This window comes from Eucalyptus grandis, chromosome 3 (genome assembly GCF_016545825.1).
Source record: "Eucalyptus grandis isolate ANBG69807.140 chromosome 3, ASM1654582v1, whole genome shotgun sequence".
NCBI lineage: Eukaryota > Viridiplantae > Streptophyta > Magnoliopsida > Myrtales > Myrtaceae > Eucalyptus > Eucalyptus grandis.
In genome coordinates, this window is record NC_052614.1 from 62,128,206 (window position 1) to 62,146,160 (window position 17,955).

The 17,955-nt window shown below is 38.9% G+C and overlaps 1 protein-coding gene across 5 annotated transcripts; it reads right to left on the reverse strand.

Annotated features, from left to right (window-relative positions):
* Nucleotides 1-336: 336 nt before the first annotated feature.
* LOC108956998 (ATP-dependent DNA helicase 2 subunit KU80-like) lies at nucleotides 337-3,161 on the reverse strand. Of its 5 annotated transcripts, none has more exons than XM_039308393.1 (5): nucleotides 2,951-3,161; nucleotides 2,033-2,205; nucleotides 1,732-1,859; nucleotides 774-904; nucleotides 337-652 (listed from the first exon to the last, which is right to left on the reverse strand). In XM_039308393.1, the coding sequence occupies exons 3-5, from the start codon at nucleotides 1,837-1,839 to the stop codon at nucleotides 583-585; spliced, it is 309 nt and encodes a 102-aa protein (XP_039164327.1). In that variant the 5' UTR covers nucleotides 1,840-1,859; nucleotides 2,033-2,205; nucleotides 2,951-3,161; the 3' UTR covers nucleotides 337-582. The 5 variants fall into 5 exon arrangements, with proteins under 5 accessions (XP_039164327.1, XP_039164326.1, XP_018722699.1 ...); XM_039308392.1 differs by having other exon boundaries at nucleotides 1,732-1,926; XM_018867154.2 differs by lacking the exon at nucleotides 2,033-2,205 and adding an exon at nucleotides 1,421-1,627 and having other exon boundaries at nucleotides 2,951-3,160.
* Nucleotides 3,162-17,955: the final 14,794 nt, after the last annotated feature.

The window sequence follows — 17,955 nt, forward strand, 5'->3', positions numbered from 1 at the left end:
ATCTTCTGTAGGATAGATGATTTCTGTGGATCATTGCTTTATTTGAATGGATGAACCCTATCGATATTGAATATTGATGGCCATGTTGCCAGTTCTTTGAAGAATTGGGTTCACCTTAGTAGTTAATACAACGAGCAATGAAGTAATTGCTCACTGTTTGGGAGTAAAAATACCAAATAAACCATAGAGATAACTTTATCCAAAATTCATTGACTTACAAGGAGAGTGTAGATCCGATAAGTTCGCATGCCGGCAGCGCGTGCATGAAGGCTGATGAATTTGCATGATTCGATTGCTCGTGTATTGCAACGAGAAGTTAAACTGTAACCCGACATGTAAGGAGTGCGGAGAGATCTTTAGGAGGCTGAAAGAATGTTCAACTTATACACAATTTAAAGTACCAGCAGACCCCATCACCCTTGAGATTTAGCACAGGCAGAACAAACTGTACAAATAGCTAAACATCATACTGCTAAATATGATCTCATCGCCATCTATTTACAATAATCTTGCCCAACGGACAAAATGATCGACATGATCATGGGATTGAAACTACTCGTCATGACCATTGAAGAGACGAAACTAAATTCTCATTCTGGCTTCAGCTCGCTTTTTCACCAAAAAGCTTCTAGCCTCTTCCTTTGTGACGTCGCTGCTCATGTAGAAAGAACGATTTATGAGCCTTTGCATAGGAACCAAACGAATAGGAAGGAGGGAAAAAGGAATTGGTCTCAACAATATCAAGAGAAGCATGATGCAGGAAGATCTGATACCTGTCTGTGGCTTTGGTCTTGGAGATCAAAGTGAACACTTTGGTGGCAAGGAAATCGCAGAAACTCCGAAGATCGTTTTGCAGGCAGAATTTGTAGAGCTGGTGCAAGAAATCATTGAACTGCTTCAGTTCCTACACAAGATGTACCATGAATTGAGCAGCAATTATCAACCATTGATGCCATAACCATTCTTACTTTTGCTTGAGAAAATTAACCAATCCAACCACCTCCGAAGGCCATGTGGATTCTGAAGTAGTCCATCAGGTTTAAAATAAGCTATTGAAAGGTTTATCACAAAAGTGGGAAAAGTTGAAGCTCCGTACCCCTTGAATACCAATGTTATAGAAATCTACCAGTGATTGTTCACATTAACAAATACTTCTAATTGACAGAAGTTTGTAGCCAAATCTAGAAACATATTAAGCTATTTGTAAGCATTTGGAATTGTTATGTAGGTTCATGGAAACCCCCAAATTCCACACTGCGAAATTACTACAAGTCAAACTAATGTTTGTAAATTGAAGCAGGTTATCCATTCATTTGAAACCAAGATAAATGGTAAGGAATTTAGCCTATCTAGAGCAGGTGAGTGACCTATAGTTTATCTATAAGGTTTTACGAACAAACTAGACAAGTGATCACCTCACCTCTAAAACAAGATTCGGTGTAAAATCAGGCTGCAACATTTCCTTTCTATCAGAAGGTGCGAGATCCAGCATTTTCACAAAGTTATCTGTAGCCTCCTATTGCTCTTCATCTGGCAGTAATGAGGCTATAAGATTGTTGAAAGAGGGGAATTGAAATTCCTAAACATCCTCAGCAAAAGGAAGCATATTGAAATAAAATGAATCGGGCTGCGCATAAAAGAGTATGCACATGTTAGATGAAGCCTCACACAAACCAAAAAGGGAGAGAAGATCAAAGAACTATAAATAAACAACTCTATATTGAAACATACCACGTGATCATTGTCAGAAACATTTGGTGTCAAAACCCCCACAACAACATTTCCTTGCCCTTGCCTCCACACACAGCATAGAATGGCTACTTTATGCATTTCCTTCATTGCTCTAGCTAAAGCAGAAACTGCAACAATGGCATTCTGGTCACCAAGATCAGCGATGAAATGTTTACATCCTTCATGTAATGGTGCCTAGTATGTTTACAGAGCAATTGACCAAAAAGGAAAAATATGAGACTTCTAATTCATCATAATTTAAAACCAAAATAAACATATAAGAGAGGCAGCTATATTGTACCTCATGATATTTGAAGAATCTGTGTCATTTCACTAAAATATGAGTAGTGTTTTTCGTGTTGCCTTGAGCTTAAAAAAAGAAGTAAATCTTGTGTAATTTGGATGAGACTATGCACACACTGCATCTTCCGCCTTTCTACTTCATCCTCCGCCTTTCTACTTCATCCTCGACACCTTACAAATATATTTACAGAAATAAAGTTTCATGAACTCATGGAAACAGAGCATGGCAAGGTCAATGAGGTTATGGGGTGAGCATTGTCACTACGGAAGGTAAAAAGACGCAAATACTGAGAACAAAATTGGTAAATAATGAAAACAACAGTGTCTGAAACTTATGTTAAGGGAAGCATAGATGATGCTTAATTAAACTACCGTAGTCGGATGCCAAAACATGTATCATCCCACAAAGTTCTACCTTCGGTAGAAAACTAGAAATTCCTATGTAATATCCCAACCAAGCACAAATTCTTACACTGTGACCAGGTAATCGATTATGAGCATCGCTGCTCTGCTCGCCATGCTCGCTCCAGCGAGCAAAGCAGCAAAGCAGAGCAAAGCAGCAAAGCAGAGCAAAGATGCTCGCTCGAGCGAGCCAAGCGTTGCTACTTTGCTCACGAGGCTCGCTTGAGCAAGCACAGAAGCTTTGCTCGCTCGAGCGAGCAGAGCGTCGCTGCTCATGTGTGATGCTCGCTCGAGCGAGTAGATGCTGCTGCAGATCTGGGCAAGCGTCTGCGAGATGCTCACTTGAGGCTCGAGCGTGAGGGCTTGCTCGAGCAAGCGTCTCGCAGATCTGGGCAAGCGCTGGCTCGAGCGAGCCGTCGTGCTCGAGCCTCGAGCAGCCGTTGCCCAGATCTGCGAGGGGTGGCTCTCGCCGAAGCCCTCGTCGAACGGTGAAGGAGGAGCAGTAGAAACTTACCTCGATTCAGAAGCTTCAGCCGATGAAGGAGCAGCAGCTGTCAGCGCCGGAGAGTCAGCCGAGTGGAGAGTCGCCGAAGAGTCAACTGAGTGGGAGGCGCCGGAGAGTCAGCCAGTGGTGAACTTGTGAGAGACGCCGGAAAAGGGAGAGCTTGTTTCGGGTAGGGCACGAACGAAAGAGACGGTAGTGAATCAAAAGTGTTTCGTTTTTGTTCTTTTGTTTCGTTTTTGTTCTTTTCGACCCTTCAAGAAGTGTTTCTAGAACGAAGAAGTAAGTTTTTTTTGTTTCTTTTTTTTGTTCCAATTTTGTTCCGGGAACAAAAAAACAGTTTTTGAACGGAAACACAAACAAACGTGTTTCTGTTCTTTTTTTGTTCCCGGGATAAAAAAACAAAAAATCTGTTCTTAAACAGAAAAAAGAAACGAAAATAACACCATGACATCTACACTTCACACGCAATAACAAGTGCAAACAAAGATCACGTCATAGGTATCCTTGTTCAATAATAATAGCACAAATCATTTCCAAGTCTTCATGGGACGGTAGAGTTTAGGCCAATAGGTGGATTCAACCATTTCAACGTACAAGGGAAGCTGTAGAATTGTGAACGATATGATAGGAACAGCAACCAACAAAGTAATGGGGATGTAAATCCACTTCCATCGTTTGCTTAGGAGGATCGTAAGAGCATAGCCAAAAGCCACGAGCATAAAGGCCAAAGAGAGAAAGAGAAAAGTGAGGCCCAGTACCATTTTTCTTGGTAGTGAGTGGAGGAGAAGAGAGCTAGAGCGTCTACAACCATGAATACCATGAAGGAACTCTTCTTTAGAAAGATCGGGATCCCTATATTGTTGTTGCTTCTAAGTACTGTAAAAGCCACAGCAAAAGCTACCATACTGATGAGAGTAGCTACAAGGCTACAAGATGATGATGTATCCTTCATCCATTGTCCTGCCTCTTTAAGCAAATTTTTGTGTTGTTCTACAAAAATTTCCCAGTATGTTTTCCCTCTCCTTTCTTTTGTTAGTTCCAATTCCAGACTTCTAGAAGAAGGATCGCTCTCATCTTTCTTCACCTTCGTCTGTCAAGGCAAATGTAAATAAAATAGCACAAAAGCGTGGCAAAACAAATTAGGTGAACTGACCTTAAATTTCAGACTTTGAATTAAAGGAGAGCTCCTATTTTCCAGTACCTTCAGAAAATAAAGGACACCTTTTAATGTGAATGTAATTAAATTAAAGAGTGGCAAGCAAATATGGTGAACTGACCTCAAACCATTGGAGTTCCCTTTGCATAAGAAAAGCGGATCCAGCAACTTTTGTTGGCACATATTCCGGTGACCATTCGTACCTCAATTTTGGAGTTGTGTTATATGCATTCATTAATCTAAACAGCTCAACATGCCTTGCCCTCACAACTTCTTCCATCAGTTTTTTGGTGAATTCTTCATCCCACATCAATTCCGAATAATGCATAAGACATAACTTGACAATTTCAGAAATTCCGCTAGATGCAGCGTCAAGGACAATGGCTGAAGTCAATTTGAGTATTTCAGGAGTTTGCATCTGAGTCTTCTTTTCGTTAAAAACTAGATTTGTTAACTCAAGTGAGCATTCATGCCTCAACTTCAATTCTCCAATCCTTTTAATAAAAGGTATTGAACGTAATATCAAATAAGCAAATTCGGAAAAACCAAAAAAGTTGGTAGAAGAGCAGCCCAAATGCCATAACTTGGCACATGAGGACACTTAAGTGCCATAAATTCAAAGTTGTACACTTGAGTGCCAGTTTCAAAGTTAAATGGAACACTTAAGTGCCACTCTGGCAAAAATCCAGCCAAATGGCTTACGTGGTAACTTTCAAAGAAGTTTGGTCCAAAAACAGCGTCGTTTTGCACGCCGACGTGGTGTAGAAAATGCAAAAACGACGTCGTTTTGTGTCGACATGTAAATAATAATATAAAAATTAATTAAATTATATTTAAACTTAATTTTATTTAAAATGTTCAAAAAATTAAGAAAAATTTAAAAAATTTAAAAAATTTAAAAAAGGGGGAAGGTTGAACGGGGAGGCGAGGGCGAGCCCTCGCTCGCCGCGCGTCCCCGCCATCGTTGGGAAGGGCTGGCGACGGAGGGGGAGGGTCGGCCAAGGTCACCACCCCGACCAATCGACGATGAGAGCTACGAGCCCATTGACCTTCCCCACTCCGTCGCGGCCCTTCCCGGCGGCGGGGGAGGTGGCGAGGGCCCGCAAGCCCTCGCCGGATGGCGCGAGCCGCGACCTCGCCCCAAATCTGGGGGAGGGCTCGCATGGGGCGAGGGTCGCGGGCCCTCGTTGCCTCCCCGTTGCCGCCGAGAAGGGCTAGCGACAGAGTGGGAAGGGTCGGCCAAGGTTGTCGGGCCCGGCCGTGGGTCGGCAAAGCGATTGATTGGCGGCGGGCCCGTGAGCCCTTGCCCAGATCTGGGGCAAGGGTCGTGGCCCTCGCCGCAATTTGGCAAGGGCTCGCAACCCTCGCTGTCGGTCGGTCAGGAGCTGGTGACCTCGGTCGACCCTCCCCCTCCATCGCCGACCCTTCCCGACGACGGTGGGGAGGTGGCGGCGGCAAGGGCTCAACCCTTAGCCGCCCCATTCGATCTCCCCCACTTTATTGTTATTGTTATTATTATTGTTATTGTTATTGTTATTGTTATTGTTATTCTTATTCTTATTCTTCTTATTCTTATTCTTATTCTTGTTATTGTTATTGTTATTGTTATTGTTATTGTTATTGTTATTCTTATTGTTATTCTTATTGTTATTGTTATTCTTATTCTTCTTATTCTTATTGTTATTCTTATTCTTCTTATTGTTATTGTTATTGTTATTGTTATTGTTATTGTTATTGTTATTGTTATTCTTATTGTTATTGTTATTGTTATTGTTATTGTTATTGTTATTGTTATTGTTATTGTTATTCTTATTCTTATTCTTATTCTTCTTATTCTTATTCTTATTCTTCTTATTGTTATTGTTATTGTTATTGTTATTCTTATTGTTATTCTTATTGTTATTCTTATTGTTATTGTTATTGTTATTCTTCTTATTCTTATTGTTATTCTTATTCTTCTTATTGTTATTGTTATTGTTATTGTTATTGTTATTGTTATTGTTATTGTTATTCTTATTGTTATTCTTATTGTTATTGTTATTCTTATTCTTATTCTTCTTATTGTTATTGTTATTGTTATTCTTATTGTTATTCTTATTGTTATTCATATTGTTATTGTTATTCTTATTCTTATTCTTATTGTTAATGTTATTCTTCTTATTCTTATTGTTATTCTTATTACTATTCCTAGTCCTATTCCTATTCTTATTCTTATTCTTATTCTTATTACTATTACTATTCTTATTACTATTCCTATTACTATTCCTATTCTTATTCTTATTCTTATTACTATTACTATTCTTATTCTTACTATTGTTATTATTATTATTATTACTATTACTATTATTACTATTGTTATTATTATTATTATTACTATTATTACTATTTTTACTATTTTTAATTATTATTACTATTACTATTACTATTATTATTAGTATTATTATTATTACTATTACTATTACTATTGTTATTATTATTAGTATTATTATTACTATTACTATTACTATTATTACTATTACTATTACTATTACTATTACTATTACTATTACTATTACTATTATTATTATTATTATTATTATTATTATTACTATTATTATTATTACTATTATTATTATTATTACTATTACTATTATTATTATTATTATTATTAATTTTTTTTAAATTTTAAAAGTTTTTGAATATTTTAAATAAAATTAAGTTTAAATCTAATTAAATTAATTTTTATATTATTATTTACGAGTCAGACACGAAACGGCGTCGTTTTTGCATTTTCTTTGCCACGTTAGCGTGCAAAACGATGCCGTTTTGGACCAAACTCGCCAGAAAATTGCCACTTCAGCCATTTGGCCGGATTTTCGCCGGAGTAGCACTTAAGTGTTTCATTTTACTCCGATTTTGGCACTTAAGTGTACCATTTCAAAGTTATGGCATTTAAGTGTCCCTCCGTGCCAAGTTATGACACTCCATGTATCCCAACCTCTAAAAAAGTTATAGAGGCTTTCGCATTTGGGCTGTGATCTTGTGTGTGTAAACATATATATAGTAGTTGAGAAGAGAATGATGGATTTAAGGTATTAATTGTGGAAGCAAACTTCATATGACTTGAAAACCAAAATGCGTGCATTAGAGAATAAATAAAGCTACCGATGAACACAAAAAATGTGATGAAAAAAAGTTTGGTAAATTCAGCAATGGATCGATCAATATGTTTTCAATCTTACAACTTTTACAAATTCTCATATTAGATACATATAGATTAGACTTTGAATTGAATGGAATCCAATCATATCATAATATATAAATGGTGAGCAGATCCATATTAATAAAAATGTTCGCAAAGGGAGATATGAGAATATCAATTTACAATTTAAAATAAAGATCTCTACTCGTGGATGGAATAAGGTCATTTTTCTATGTTTACCATGATATATTATTATTATTATTGGTCCGAAGATACTATGCCAGTTTATGTACATGGTTTTATGGGAAGATTCCAAATCTTCAACCCATGAATTGCTAGTGCTACCACCATTAAGAGGAGAGAAGAATCATATTAGCAAAATAGGAATTGATGATGAACAAGAGGATAGATATCGCCCTCATGAAATGAAAATTGCGCATGTAATTAAATTTAATAATGTACGAATATGTTAGAAAATAACTTGGATCACTAAACCACCATGACCTGATATCCAAATGTACAATTCTCAATAATTCTATTTGGCAATTTGTTATTGAGTAAGACTTCTCAAACTAACTTTACAAATGCAACATTTGATATTAACTTGTGACACACATCATGGTTTAGATATTAATTATATACATAGATTTAGTCCCTATCCATTAAGGTTTTTATTTATTTATTTATTTTTATTTTTTGTGAAAAATATCTCTAAATAATATGCTTTTTGTCATGTTAGTCCAACCGTTAGGCAAGTTAACAAGAAATACCTCGAGCCATCTTCATGTCTTTGGCGTTTTCATATGATGTATCAACCAAGCGAGGGATACCTAAAACGGGAACATATATAATGGACACTACGTAAATAGAGTTACTCTAATTGTACATATCTAACAAAGGAAGCGCAATAAGTACCTACATTGGTAAATAGATTTTTCCCAAAAATTGAGTTTAGCTCCACTACAGTAGTGAGACTTCGTCTGCACAAAGACTTTTAACAGGCTATCGTTTTTGGTATTTGTGGACGCCGCTAGGCTGGGGAATCGGTTAGCTAAATACAAGAGTATGTCTTTCGGGTCGCCGGCCCGAGTTGAACCAATCCGCGGATCCGACCCGGGTCGGCTTTTATATTATTCTATATAATATTTTGATTAAAAAAATCAAAAATAATTTATTTTCGAAAAATATTTAAAAAATATTTTAATTTCAGAAAACCGAAAAATATTTTAAAAATGTTTTATTTTTCCAAAAAAATCGAGAAAAATCAAAAATAATTTATTTTCCAAGAAAATATTTAAAATATTTTAAAATATTATTTTCCGAAGAAATAAAGAAAAATAAAAATATTTTATACTTTCCAAAAATGCCAAAAATTCATGAAAAAGCCAAAAAGACTTGTATTTTCCAAAAAATACCAAAAAATCCAAAAAAAAAAATCCCTTTTGTGTCAAAAAAATAGAAAAAGACCCAAAAATGTTTTTCCTCCCCCAAATTGCATGGAAAATCCCTCAAACATCCAAAAAACCTCAGGATTTAAACAAGATTAGGTACCGAAAGGGCATTAATGATTAACTAGTGTAATCAAGTCTTCGATCCTAATTTCTCTGGTTGTGCAGGAGTGAGTATTTCTCTCGATACTTTACTTGGGTTTCTAATCAACCCACCCAAAATCGATTAGTGGTGACTCCATTTTAAAAATTAGTTTACAAGTTAAAAACTTAAACTATTAAAGTCGTGAATTGGTGGACTTGAGAGAGTCGGGCATAACTAAATTCAGCTGAGCCATTAGCCTTCGCCGACGCCCGTACCCGATTACGGGCGCCAAAAAAAGAGAGGTTGCGACAGCTTGGCGACTCCGCTGGGGATTTTGAAGACTTAGGCCATTTTTGTCTTGTTTAAATTCTATACTGACTTAGGTTTCTTTCTTTATGCAGGTCAAAAGCTTAGAAATTTATTTTAATTTTGCTTAAAACAAATTATATTGTGATTATAAACTGTTGTGCATGCTTTACTATTTTAAACATTACACATGGCACACACAACCCGGCCGTCGGACCCGGGCCGTCATAGTATATTTAGGATGGTGTTAAGAAATATACGACCTCGAACGCGAGACTGTGATGTAGAGGTTGCCTTTCTTTTCCCCGAATTTCTTAGCCGAGGTTAAGGGGGTATGCTGCTAACGCAAGATTGCAACGGGCGGATACTCTTTTAATTTCAATAAGCCTTCTTAGTTAGAAATCGAGCCGCACATCTCATGCTCATGTCTTTGTGCTTGTCATTTTATTTAAAAGTAAAGTGATTTCTTTACTTTTACTTAGTCTTTTTATTAGCCCATGGCAATTTAGGATAAGCTTTTCAAGTCCCAGTTATATGCGATGGGGAAAGATGATATTCAGTTCATTCTTGCTCCCAAGGCGGAGCTCTTCAGATGGTGGGGTCAATTGAATCAGTTTGCCCAAGAGCGCGTGAAGGCCAAAGTTAGTCATCTCCTATAGCTGATCCAAATCACTGTTCGTCCCGAAGTCATACAAACCATGGCACATTTCTGGTGCCCGAAGACAATTACTTTTATGTTTGGTAGATTTGAGCTAACCCCAACTCTGGAAGAGTACATCATCATCACTGGAATGTCTCTCGAGAATAAGCTTGTCAGGCCATCAACAGGCATCATCCCGTTGCGTGGGTTAGTGCGACTTTTAAGAACTGAAGTTCATATTATGAGACAAATTCTTGAAAATAACCATAATACCTGCCCATTAGAATTTATAAATGCATGTTTTCAAAATCAGCCTATGACCCAAAAAAGTAAGATTTTCCTTCTGGCCCTTTTTCAGTTCATCATTTTCCCCCATCAAAGAAATGTCATAAGTCCTAAGATGGCATGGATAGTTGATCAGATCTTGAGGGAGCAAAATTATGTCAACATGATTTTAACTGAAACATTCTTGTTATATAATCGTTTTAAAGAAAATACGGAAAAAATCATGCGGGTCTCTCCAGAAATTTTACAAGTTTGGTTCTTTTCTCACCTAAGCGAATTCCGAGACTTCATGCGATCGTCTGAAATGAATGATTTTGAAAATCCATTACAAAAATTTATGGTTTTAGGACCATTCATTCCCAATCACAGCTGTTTAAATTGGATAAACTTCCTAAGAGACCCAGCTCTTGAGGTATTCCAATGGTGTGCTTGTTGGTTTCATGAAGAGAGAGCTCGCTTCGCTTACAAACACTGCCGCCCAATTCCGTTGCTTGGCCTCACTGGCGTCGTTCCCTATTACTCATATCGGGTGGCATGACAATTTGGAGCCCTTCAAGAGATTCCACTGCCTTCCAGGAGGAGAATTCCTCCAGTCATTTTCAACACAAGCCGTGACTATGCAATCAAAATTTCTATCGTTGAGGAAACTTGGGACAAGTGCCATCGCAAAAGGATCGTGGTAACTGAAGGGCTTGAGGGAGAAGAAAAAGCCCACCACGCCTCTGCGGCCTACATCCACAATCATCACATCCCGACAAGGTGGAAGCCATTGGTCACTTGCTCAATCAGAGAGAGTAGCCCGCACGAGCAAGCGGAGCTTATGCAGAGGATATGGGAATAGGCCAGATACTCATCTCAGAGCCAGTCCAAGAAAGCAAACAGCCTTCGCAGGAACAAGGCTCCCTGTCACATATAAATTAGCAATAGTGTCTCCTTTAATGTTTATTTTGTGAAAACTTTGTCCCATTGTCTAGGGACTTTTCTTTAATATCTAGTACTTTGTTATGTCATTTCAAGTTCTAGATGCCAGAAGTCTGTAAAATCCCCTTTCAATAAATAAAAATAGATAAATCGTTGCCATGGGTCAATCTTTATCTGCTCTATGCTCATTCATTGTTTTCATAAAAATAGGTAATTATGAATCGCCAGCCACCAATCACCCGCGAATGGCCTCATGCAATAGGGCCCGATCAGAATGATGTACAAAATCGCCTCGCCAACATTGAAGATGGCGTAGGACAGATGTCCATTGTCCTTCGACAACTTTCGAGACAAATGAAATCTACTCAAGCTGAGCTCAACTCCGTAGTTGTTTTAAGCACTATCATGACACCCGCGAATTTGCCGAAAAATACCTAGCACCATAGACAGTTTGAAAAGATCATGAAAAAAGTTAAACCAATTGGGTGGAATCCCATGGACCTGTCCAATTATGCCAGCATTGAGATCCCTAAAGAGCTCAAAGCACTTGAATGCGAAAGGTATGCTGATACCTCCCGCCCAAAGACCTACTTACAGGCCTACCTAGTCCGAAGGATGATTTAATCGTACCAATCAAGCTTGACTGGCCCTGCCTTACGATGGTACATTGTCAGGAAGATTAGTCCCCTTAAAACCTGGAGGGAACTAATTCATGTTTTTCACCAAGAGTATAATATTGACATCACCCCTAACATCACCTTGCCCTACGAAGAGCCGATGATCGCGGAGCACAAGGAGCCGTTAGTCACTAAGATAGGAGAGGAGCATGTCAATGAAGCCTTGCATAATAAATGGGCGATTGAACAGCATCTTATACTGAGAAGTTTCCCACTAGGAAAGGCAATGAGCCTTTGTATGAGATCAAAGACACAGAGCCTGTTCAAGACCGAGGCACGACAAGTCAGCTCCCCAAGCTTACTGCAAAAGCTAGGATCCAAAGAATACCAACCACTATAACCTGGAAAGTGAATCAGACAGTGAAACTCTAATATCTCTCACTTCCCTTGACAGAATTGAGCTGGCAAAATGAAGGGCCTTACTCAAAAGGCCTGGACCAGAAGCCAAGAAAAGAAAGCCTAAGCAGATCAATGCAGCATATGCCAACGAGCCACCGCACCAAAGCTTCGAGCATTCCCAAGAATACAGCTTTGAAGGCTACCATCCCCTAGAATACAACCCTGAAAACTTTCTGTCCCTAGAATACAATCCCAAGGACTTCTAGTGTTATTTCAATGAAACTGACGATTCATTGTATAGCTGTTTCTTACTCTCACCTAGGGATGAAGGCCTGTCATAAGAAGAAACGTACGTCTTTATCCGCTATGATCCTAGCAAACTACTAAGCTCGTCCTCTGACCATAAGGATAACTTCAATACTTCATCCTCATTCGGAAATTTTGACCTAGAAGAAAGCAATGGGGTAATTTCGGTAGAGTCTAACTTCCCTGAAATAGAAAAATCACCACTACAACGAATATGCAGTGGGAAAACCAGTGGCCTAACTAAGACATGCCGGGCTCGTCTTGCCCTTGTAGGATCATGACCCCCATAGAAATGTAGATACCCAATCTCCGTAAGTATAACAACACGACTTGCCCCGTGGCCCACTTGCAATACCTCTATGCTGAAATGAGTCGATACTATGGTCCGATGTTATTCACAGCTCAGGCCTTCTAAGAAAGTCTTACGGGGTCTGCATTATAATGGTTCATCACAATAGATATCTACCTCATGAGAGATTTGAATGAGCTGTCTTCTGCATTCCTGCTTCAGTATCAAAACCAAGTTGGGACCGAAGTGCCTTGTCAGAACTTGGTTCACTTCAGAAGAAAACCAATGGAGGATTTCCGAGCATATGCAAGGAGGTGGGAGGCTTTTATGATGCAAACTTACCCTCAACTAGCCGAAGAAGAAATGATAAAGCTGTTTATAAGGGCTTTACCTCGCAAGCATCGTTGTTGGTTACATGGGTTGCACTTCCATAGCTTCAATGAAGTGATCCTCTCATGCGAATACTTCGAGTCTATTGGAGGCGAGGAACTCAAAGACGCTTGATTTCGGAACCAACATTATTAAAGCACTCCTTTACACAGGAGTTTTCATGGGTTTTACTTGTTTTTATAATTCCATGTTGCTTATCTTGTCTAGTGTGCTACTGTTATATTTTCCACTCCAAGTACTCTATTGTACAGTTCTAATATTTTGTTTTAAGAGCATGAGGCGGTACTCCAAAACCAGCCTAGTGATGTTATCCAACCATGAAAAGAAAATATCATCCAAGGAGAATATTGAGGGCTGGGCTTCCTCATGCTTTTTCTCCCCCAAAGACATATTTTGAAAATAAAAAATATTTCATCACCTAAAAGCTTTTGTCAAAACAAGATGATAAATTTAAGCACGTTTGTCTTTCTAACCCTCTTTCTTTATGTTTTAGAACATCATCCTCTTTTATATAGTGTGACAAAAGGTATTTAAAACTAGCACATTGTGTGAACAGACCAAACTCGAGAACACATTTCAAGAAAACGGGGGCAAACAAAAATGAGCATTCCATTTCAAAAAAAGGGTAGGTCTTATTCCCTTAACATAATATTGAGAATGACAATCCCTCTCTTCTATTTACAGAATACAAAAGGCGAGATGTAATAGGTACAGGCATACAGTTGAAATCGAAGCATCCATGACATGCCTCACTCCTGCCCAGCTCCATCCTAAGCCAAAGGACTATCTTGTTGCACGACACGCTCAAACAGCTAGATGTTACAGTTTCAACTTCGATGAGCCCAGAAACATAAGGAATAAGTTACTTCTCTTCCTTTAAAGTAATTACTGTCAACAAGGAGAAAATCTAGACAGTCAAGGCGATCTATAGCCCCACACCCTGGACAATGACTGTGGAATTTAGAAGCTTCACTTCAGATGCATATTCTTTTAAGGAGTAATTGCCATCAGAAAGCTTGAGATTTTTGATCTCATAGAAGCTTGAGGTACATGACTTTTGCCCAATGATGCTATAGTCAAAGACAAAAGAAAAATTCCACAGAAGGAAGGCGTTAAAGATAAATTGACAACCATCAATCATGAGTGAGGAAGGCCAATCGAAAGAAATGTCAAACTATGTCGAGACAAAAAGGCTGTCATCGATATTCAAATATCCCTAAGATTCAGCAAATACAAACTTTGGAGAAGAGTAATTTGGTATCATTTCCAATACTCCCCCCTCTTTGAATTCACTTTTGACAGATTCCCCATATTGGCAGGAAGCATCATGATTCAAGAGCCAAACTTGATGGTTAGGCAAATCAATATTGGCCAAGCTAGTATGTGGAAATGACCCACATCGAATTCACCTGGCTTCGTGTAAAAAGACATGTCATCCGGGAGCCAATTCAGAGAATAATTGACCTAACAAAGCAAGGGACATAGGACCTCATGTCTCCCTCTCACTTCAGGTTCACGCAATCATCTACAAACCAGTGAAGGGTAAAGTTGTATCGCTTCTAGTTGTTCAACTCTTGAAAGAGTTCATGACTAATACATTCCTTCTTGTTTGTTACAAGATCACCTGACTGTCAAAAGCAAGGATAACAAATCAATGAGAAGCATGTCAGACTTTGATAAGCTCTCCCAAACGAAATGGCATCCTGATTAATCGCTAAAGCTAATGACAGAAACCTTTTAGGCCTCAAATGACGTGCAATTTTGGCCCCACCGATTGATCTATTTCCACATCTTTTCTTCTGCAGGGGCAAAAGCAGAAAGACCCGTCAAATCAATGATCAGATCCCCAACATTGACTGATCATTCGTGTGTCATATCCCCAATCAATAGGGACGACCAGCGACACCCCTTTGTGAATAACCCTTCTGATGTTCAAAATTTAACAATACTATTTTGTTGACCCTTAAAGCTACCAACAATGTCTTTTTAAGCCAAAACCATTTATTTGTTTTAAGAGTACAAACTCTCTCATATTTAAAGTGTTGTATGCATTTTACAAATGGATTTTTGCATGATGATTTTGTCTATCTAGATCACTGATTTCACTGAGGATTATTAGAATAGATAGCTAAGTGAAAAATATAAGATTGATTGAGCATGCTGGATAAGGCGCATCAGGATGATGACAGGCAAGCCATATCCTACACACAATCCCCAATCTATACACTTGTGAGATGAGTGCAGTAGATTCCATGATTACAGGGTAAAGAGTTCTCTCGCGAATGGTACGATAACCAAAATAGTGAGAGGCATTTCATCGCTCACCCATTTGAGCCCCATACACTAGTGAAATTTCTGTCCTACCCCTGTCACAAACTACCCCACACTGGGGCAAACCGGAGGCAAAGCAGCATCACAAGGTGAGAAGAGAGATAGAAATTTTCTTGCTCATACTTGTATCAATCTTCGGGTGTCTATTGCATATGAACACTCACGTTAATTTAAGTGCCCTAGAATAATGAAGAGCAATTCTTTCTCTGTGCACTTGTATTCATTGTACAATCCAAGTGAGTCTGTAATTTTACCCTCACATTGAGACAAAGCATAAGTCATTACCATAGCCTAGAGCGCTGGCTAAAGATAAACACTCAAGAGTCTAATAACGGTGCTTCGACTGAACTTGCCTAGGCCAGTTCCTCCGACAACAAGAAAAAGTAGGGCATAAAAAAGCAGTGTATCTAATAAAAGCAAGGTCAATGCCCATGTATGAAGAACTGGAATAAAAATAGGGGCATGAAAAAAGCAGTGTGGTTGGTAAAAACAAGGCCAATGCCCCCCGGTCAAGAATATAGCCAAGAAAAAGTTGCTGTTATAGTCCATAGAACCTCTATCTAACAGTGAGAAGAAAGACCAGTGACAAATGCCGAGACAGTCACGAACTCTCACCCTCTTACATGTGAGCCAAGTCTACGTTACATTCCCATTGTAAAAATCTCTTCAAATTAAGGCACTTCAATTACCGTAGGATTTCATGTGTATATAAGCATCGCTCGAAGAAGTACGAGCAAGATTACTCTATCTCTTTTCGTAGGATTCTTGACTTGCAAACTTGGAGATGATCGTGCGGCACTTCGTTCATGAGCCTTGACCTCGACGGTCCCATTTAATGAGCCGTTGACCAAGTCTTCATCACAATTTTAACAAAGACCTCTCACAATGGTAAAGTTGTACCACTTGCGAAAATACTCGAACCCCTATTGACATGATAACAGTAAGATAGTGTGGTCCTTATAAATCCTGCATCAATGGTTAGGATAGCATTTTCCATGAGAGTGAGCGAAAAGTCCTTTTAGACTGAAAGTTCCTCATTTGACATGCTCAAGACATCTATATTATAAATGAAGGTTGTCTTTCAAAATCTTCCCCAATGGAAATCAAATGATGCAAAATTGACAAAATTATCATGCATGAATCTCATTTGAACTCATGAATTTACAGCATATACAATCATGTGTGCATATTGTGCAAATAGCAGACATACTCTCAGAGATCAGAGATATTGCCAGGTAAGCATATACTTATCCCCATTTGTCTTAAATTACCTACCACTGTCTAGGTACTCTCTTCTTGACACTCGACCTATTCGAGTCGTCCCTTGAGTTTGGATGCTTGCAACTGTCTAGGTATCCCTATTGTCTTTAAGTACCTGCTGCCGTCCAGGTACTCTCTTTTCATACCACTCAACTTGCCCGAGTTGTCCCCAAATAATAGCAATAGTTCAAGCATTCCACCACACTATGCGCTTACGATTACTCAGGTATACTTTCTTACACTTGGACCAGTTGAGCAGTCCCTGATCATATCATTAAATATTTGCATTCATCCAAATATTCCATTACTTTGTACACCTGCGGCTACCTAGGTGTCCCAACCCTTTCGAATGCATGTAGCCATCTAGGTAAGCTTCATACCACATTCAAATTCTCAATTACCAGAATGTGAGAGGCCTTCATGAATATCCAAGGTACGTCTTCGATATTCCCAATTACCAGGAGGTGAGAGATCTTCATGAATATTCGGGGCATGTCCTCGATATTCCCCATACCAGGAGATGAGAGACCTTCATGAATATTCAGGACACGTCCTCGATATTCCCCATACCATGAGGTGAGAGACCTTCATGAATATCCAAGGCACGTCCTCGATATTCCCAATTACCAGGAGGTGAGAGACCTTCACGAATATCTCAGGTACGCCATCGATATTCCCAATTACCAGGAGGTGGGAGACATTCACGAATATCTCAGGTATGCCCTCGATATTCCCAATTACCAGGAGGTGGGAGACCTTCATAAATATCTCAAGCATGTCCTCAATATTCCCATTACCAGGAGGTGAGAGACCTTCATGAATATTCGGGGCACGTCCTCAATATTTCCCATACTATGAGATGAAAGACCTTCATGAATATCCAAGGTATGTCCTCGATATTACCAATTATCAGGAGGTGAGAGACCTTCACGAATATCTCAAGTACAACCTCAATATTCCTAATTACCAAGAGGTGGGAGACGTTCATGAATATCTAAGGTACGTCCTCGATATTCCCTTTTACTAGAAGGTAAGAGACCTTCACGAATATACGAGGTACGTCATCGACATTCCCATTATCAGAAGGTGGGAGACCTTCACGAATATCCAAGGTACGTCCTCGATATTCTCATTGCTAGAATGTGGGAGACCTTCACGAATATCTCAAGTATGCCCTCGATATTTCCCAAATTGCCAGGAGGTGGGACACCTTCACAAATATCCAAAGTATGTCCTCAATATTTCCAATTATCAAATACCCCTTTGATACTTGTGAATATCCAAGTATCCCTAAAGAATTCTTACTTGTGATCATCCAAGTACCCCCTTTAATGCCTATGATAAGCCAAATACCCATTTTGACACCTGCAAAGGCCCAAATATCTTTCAGGTTAGTACTT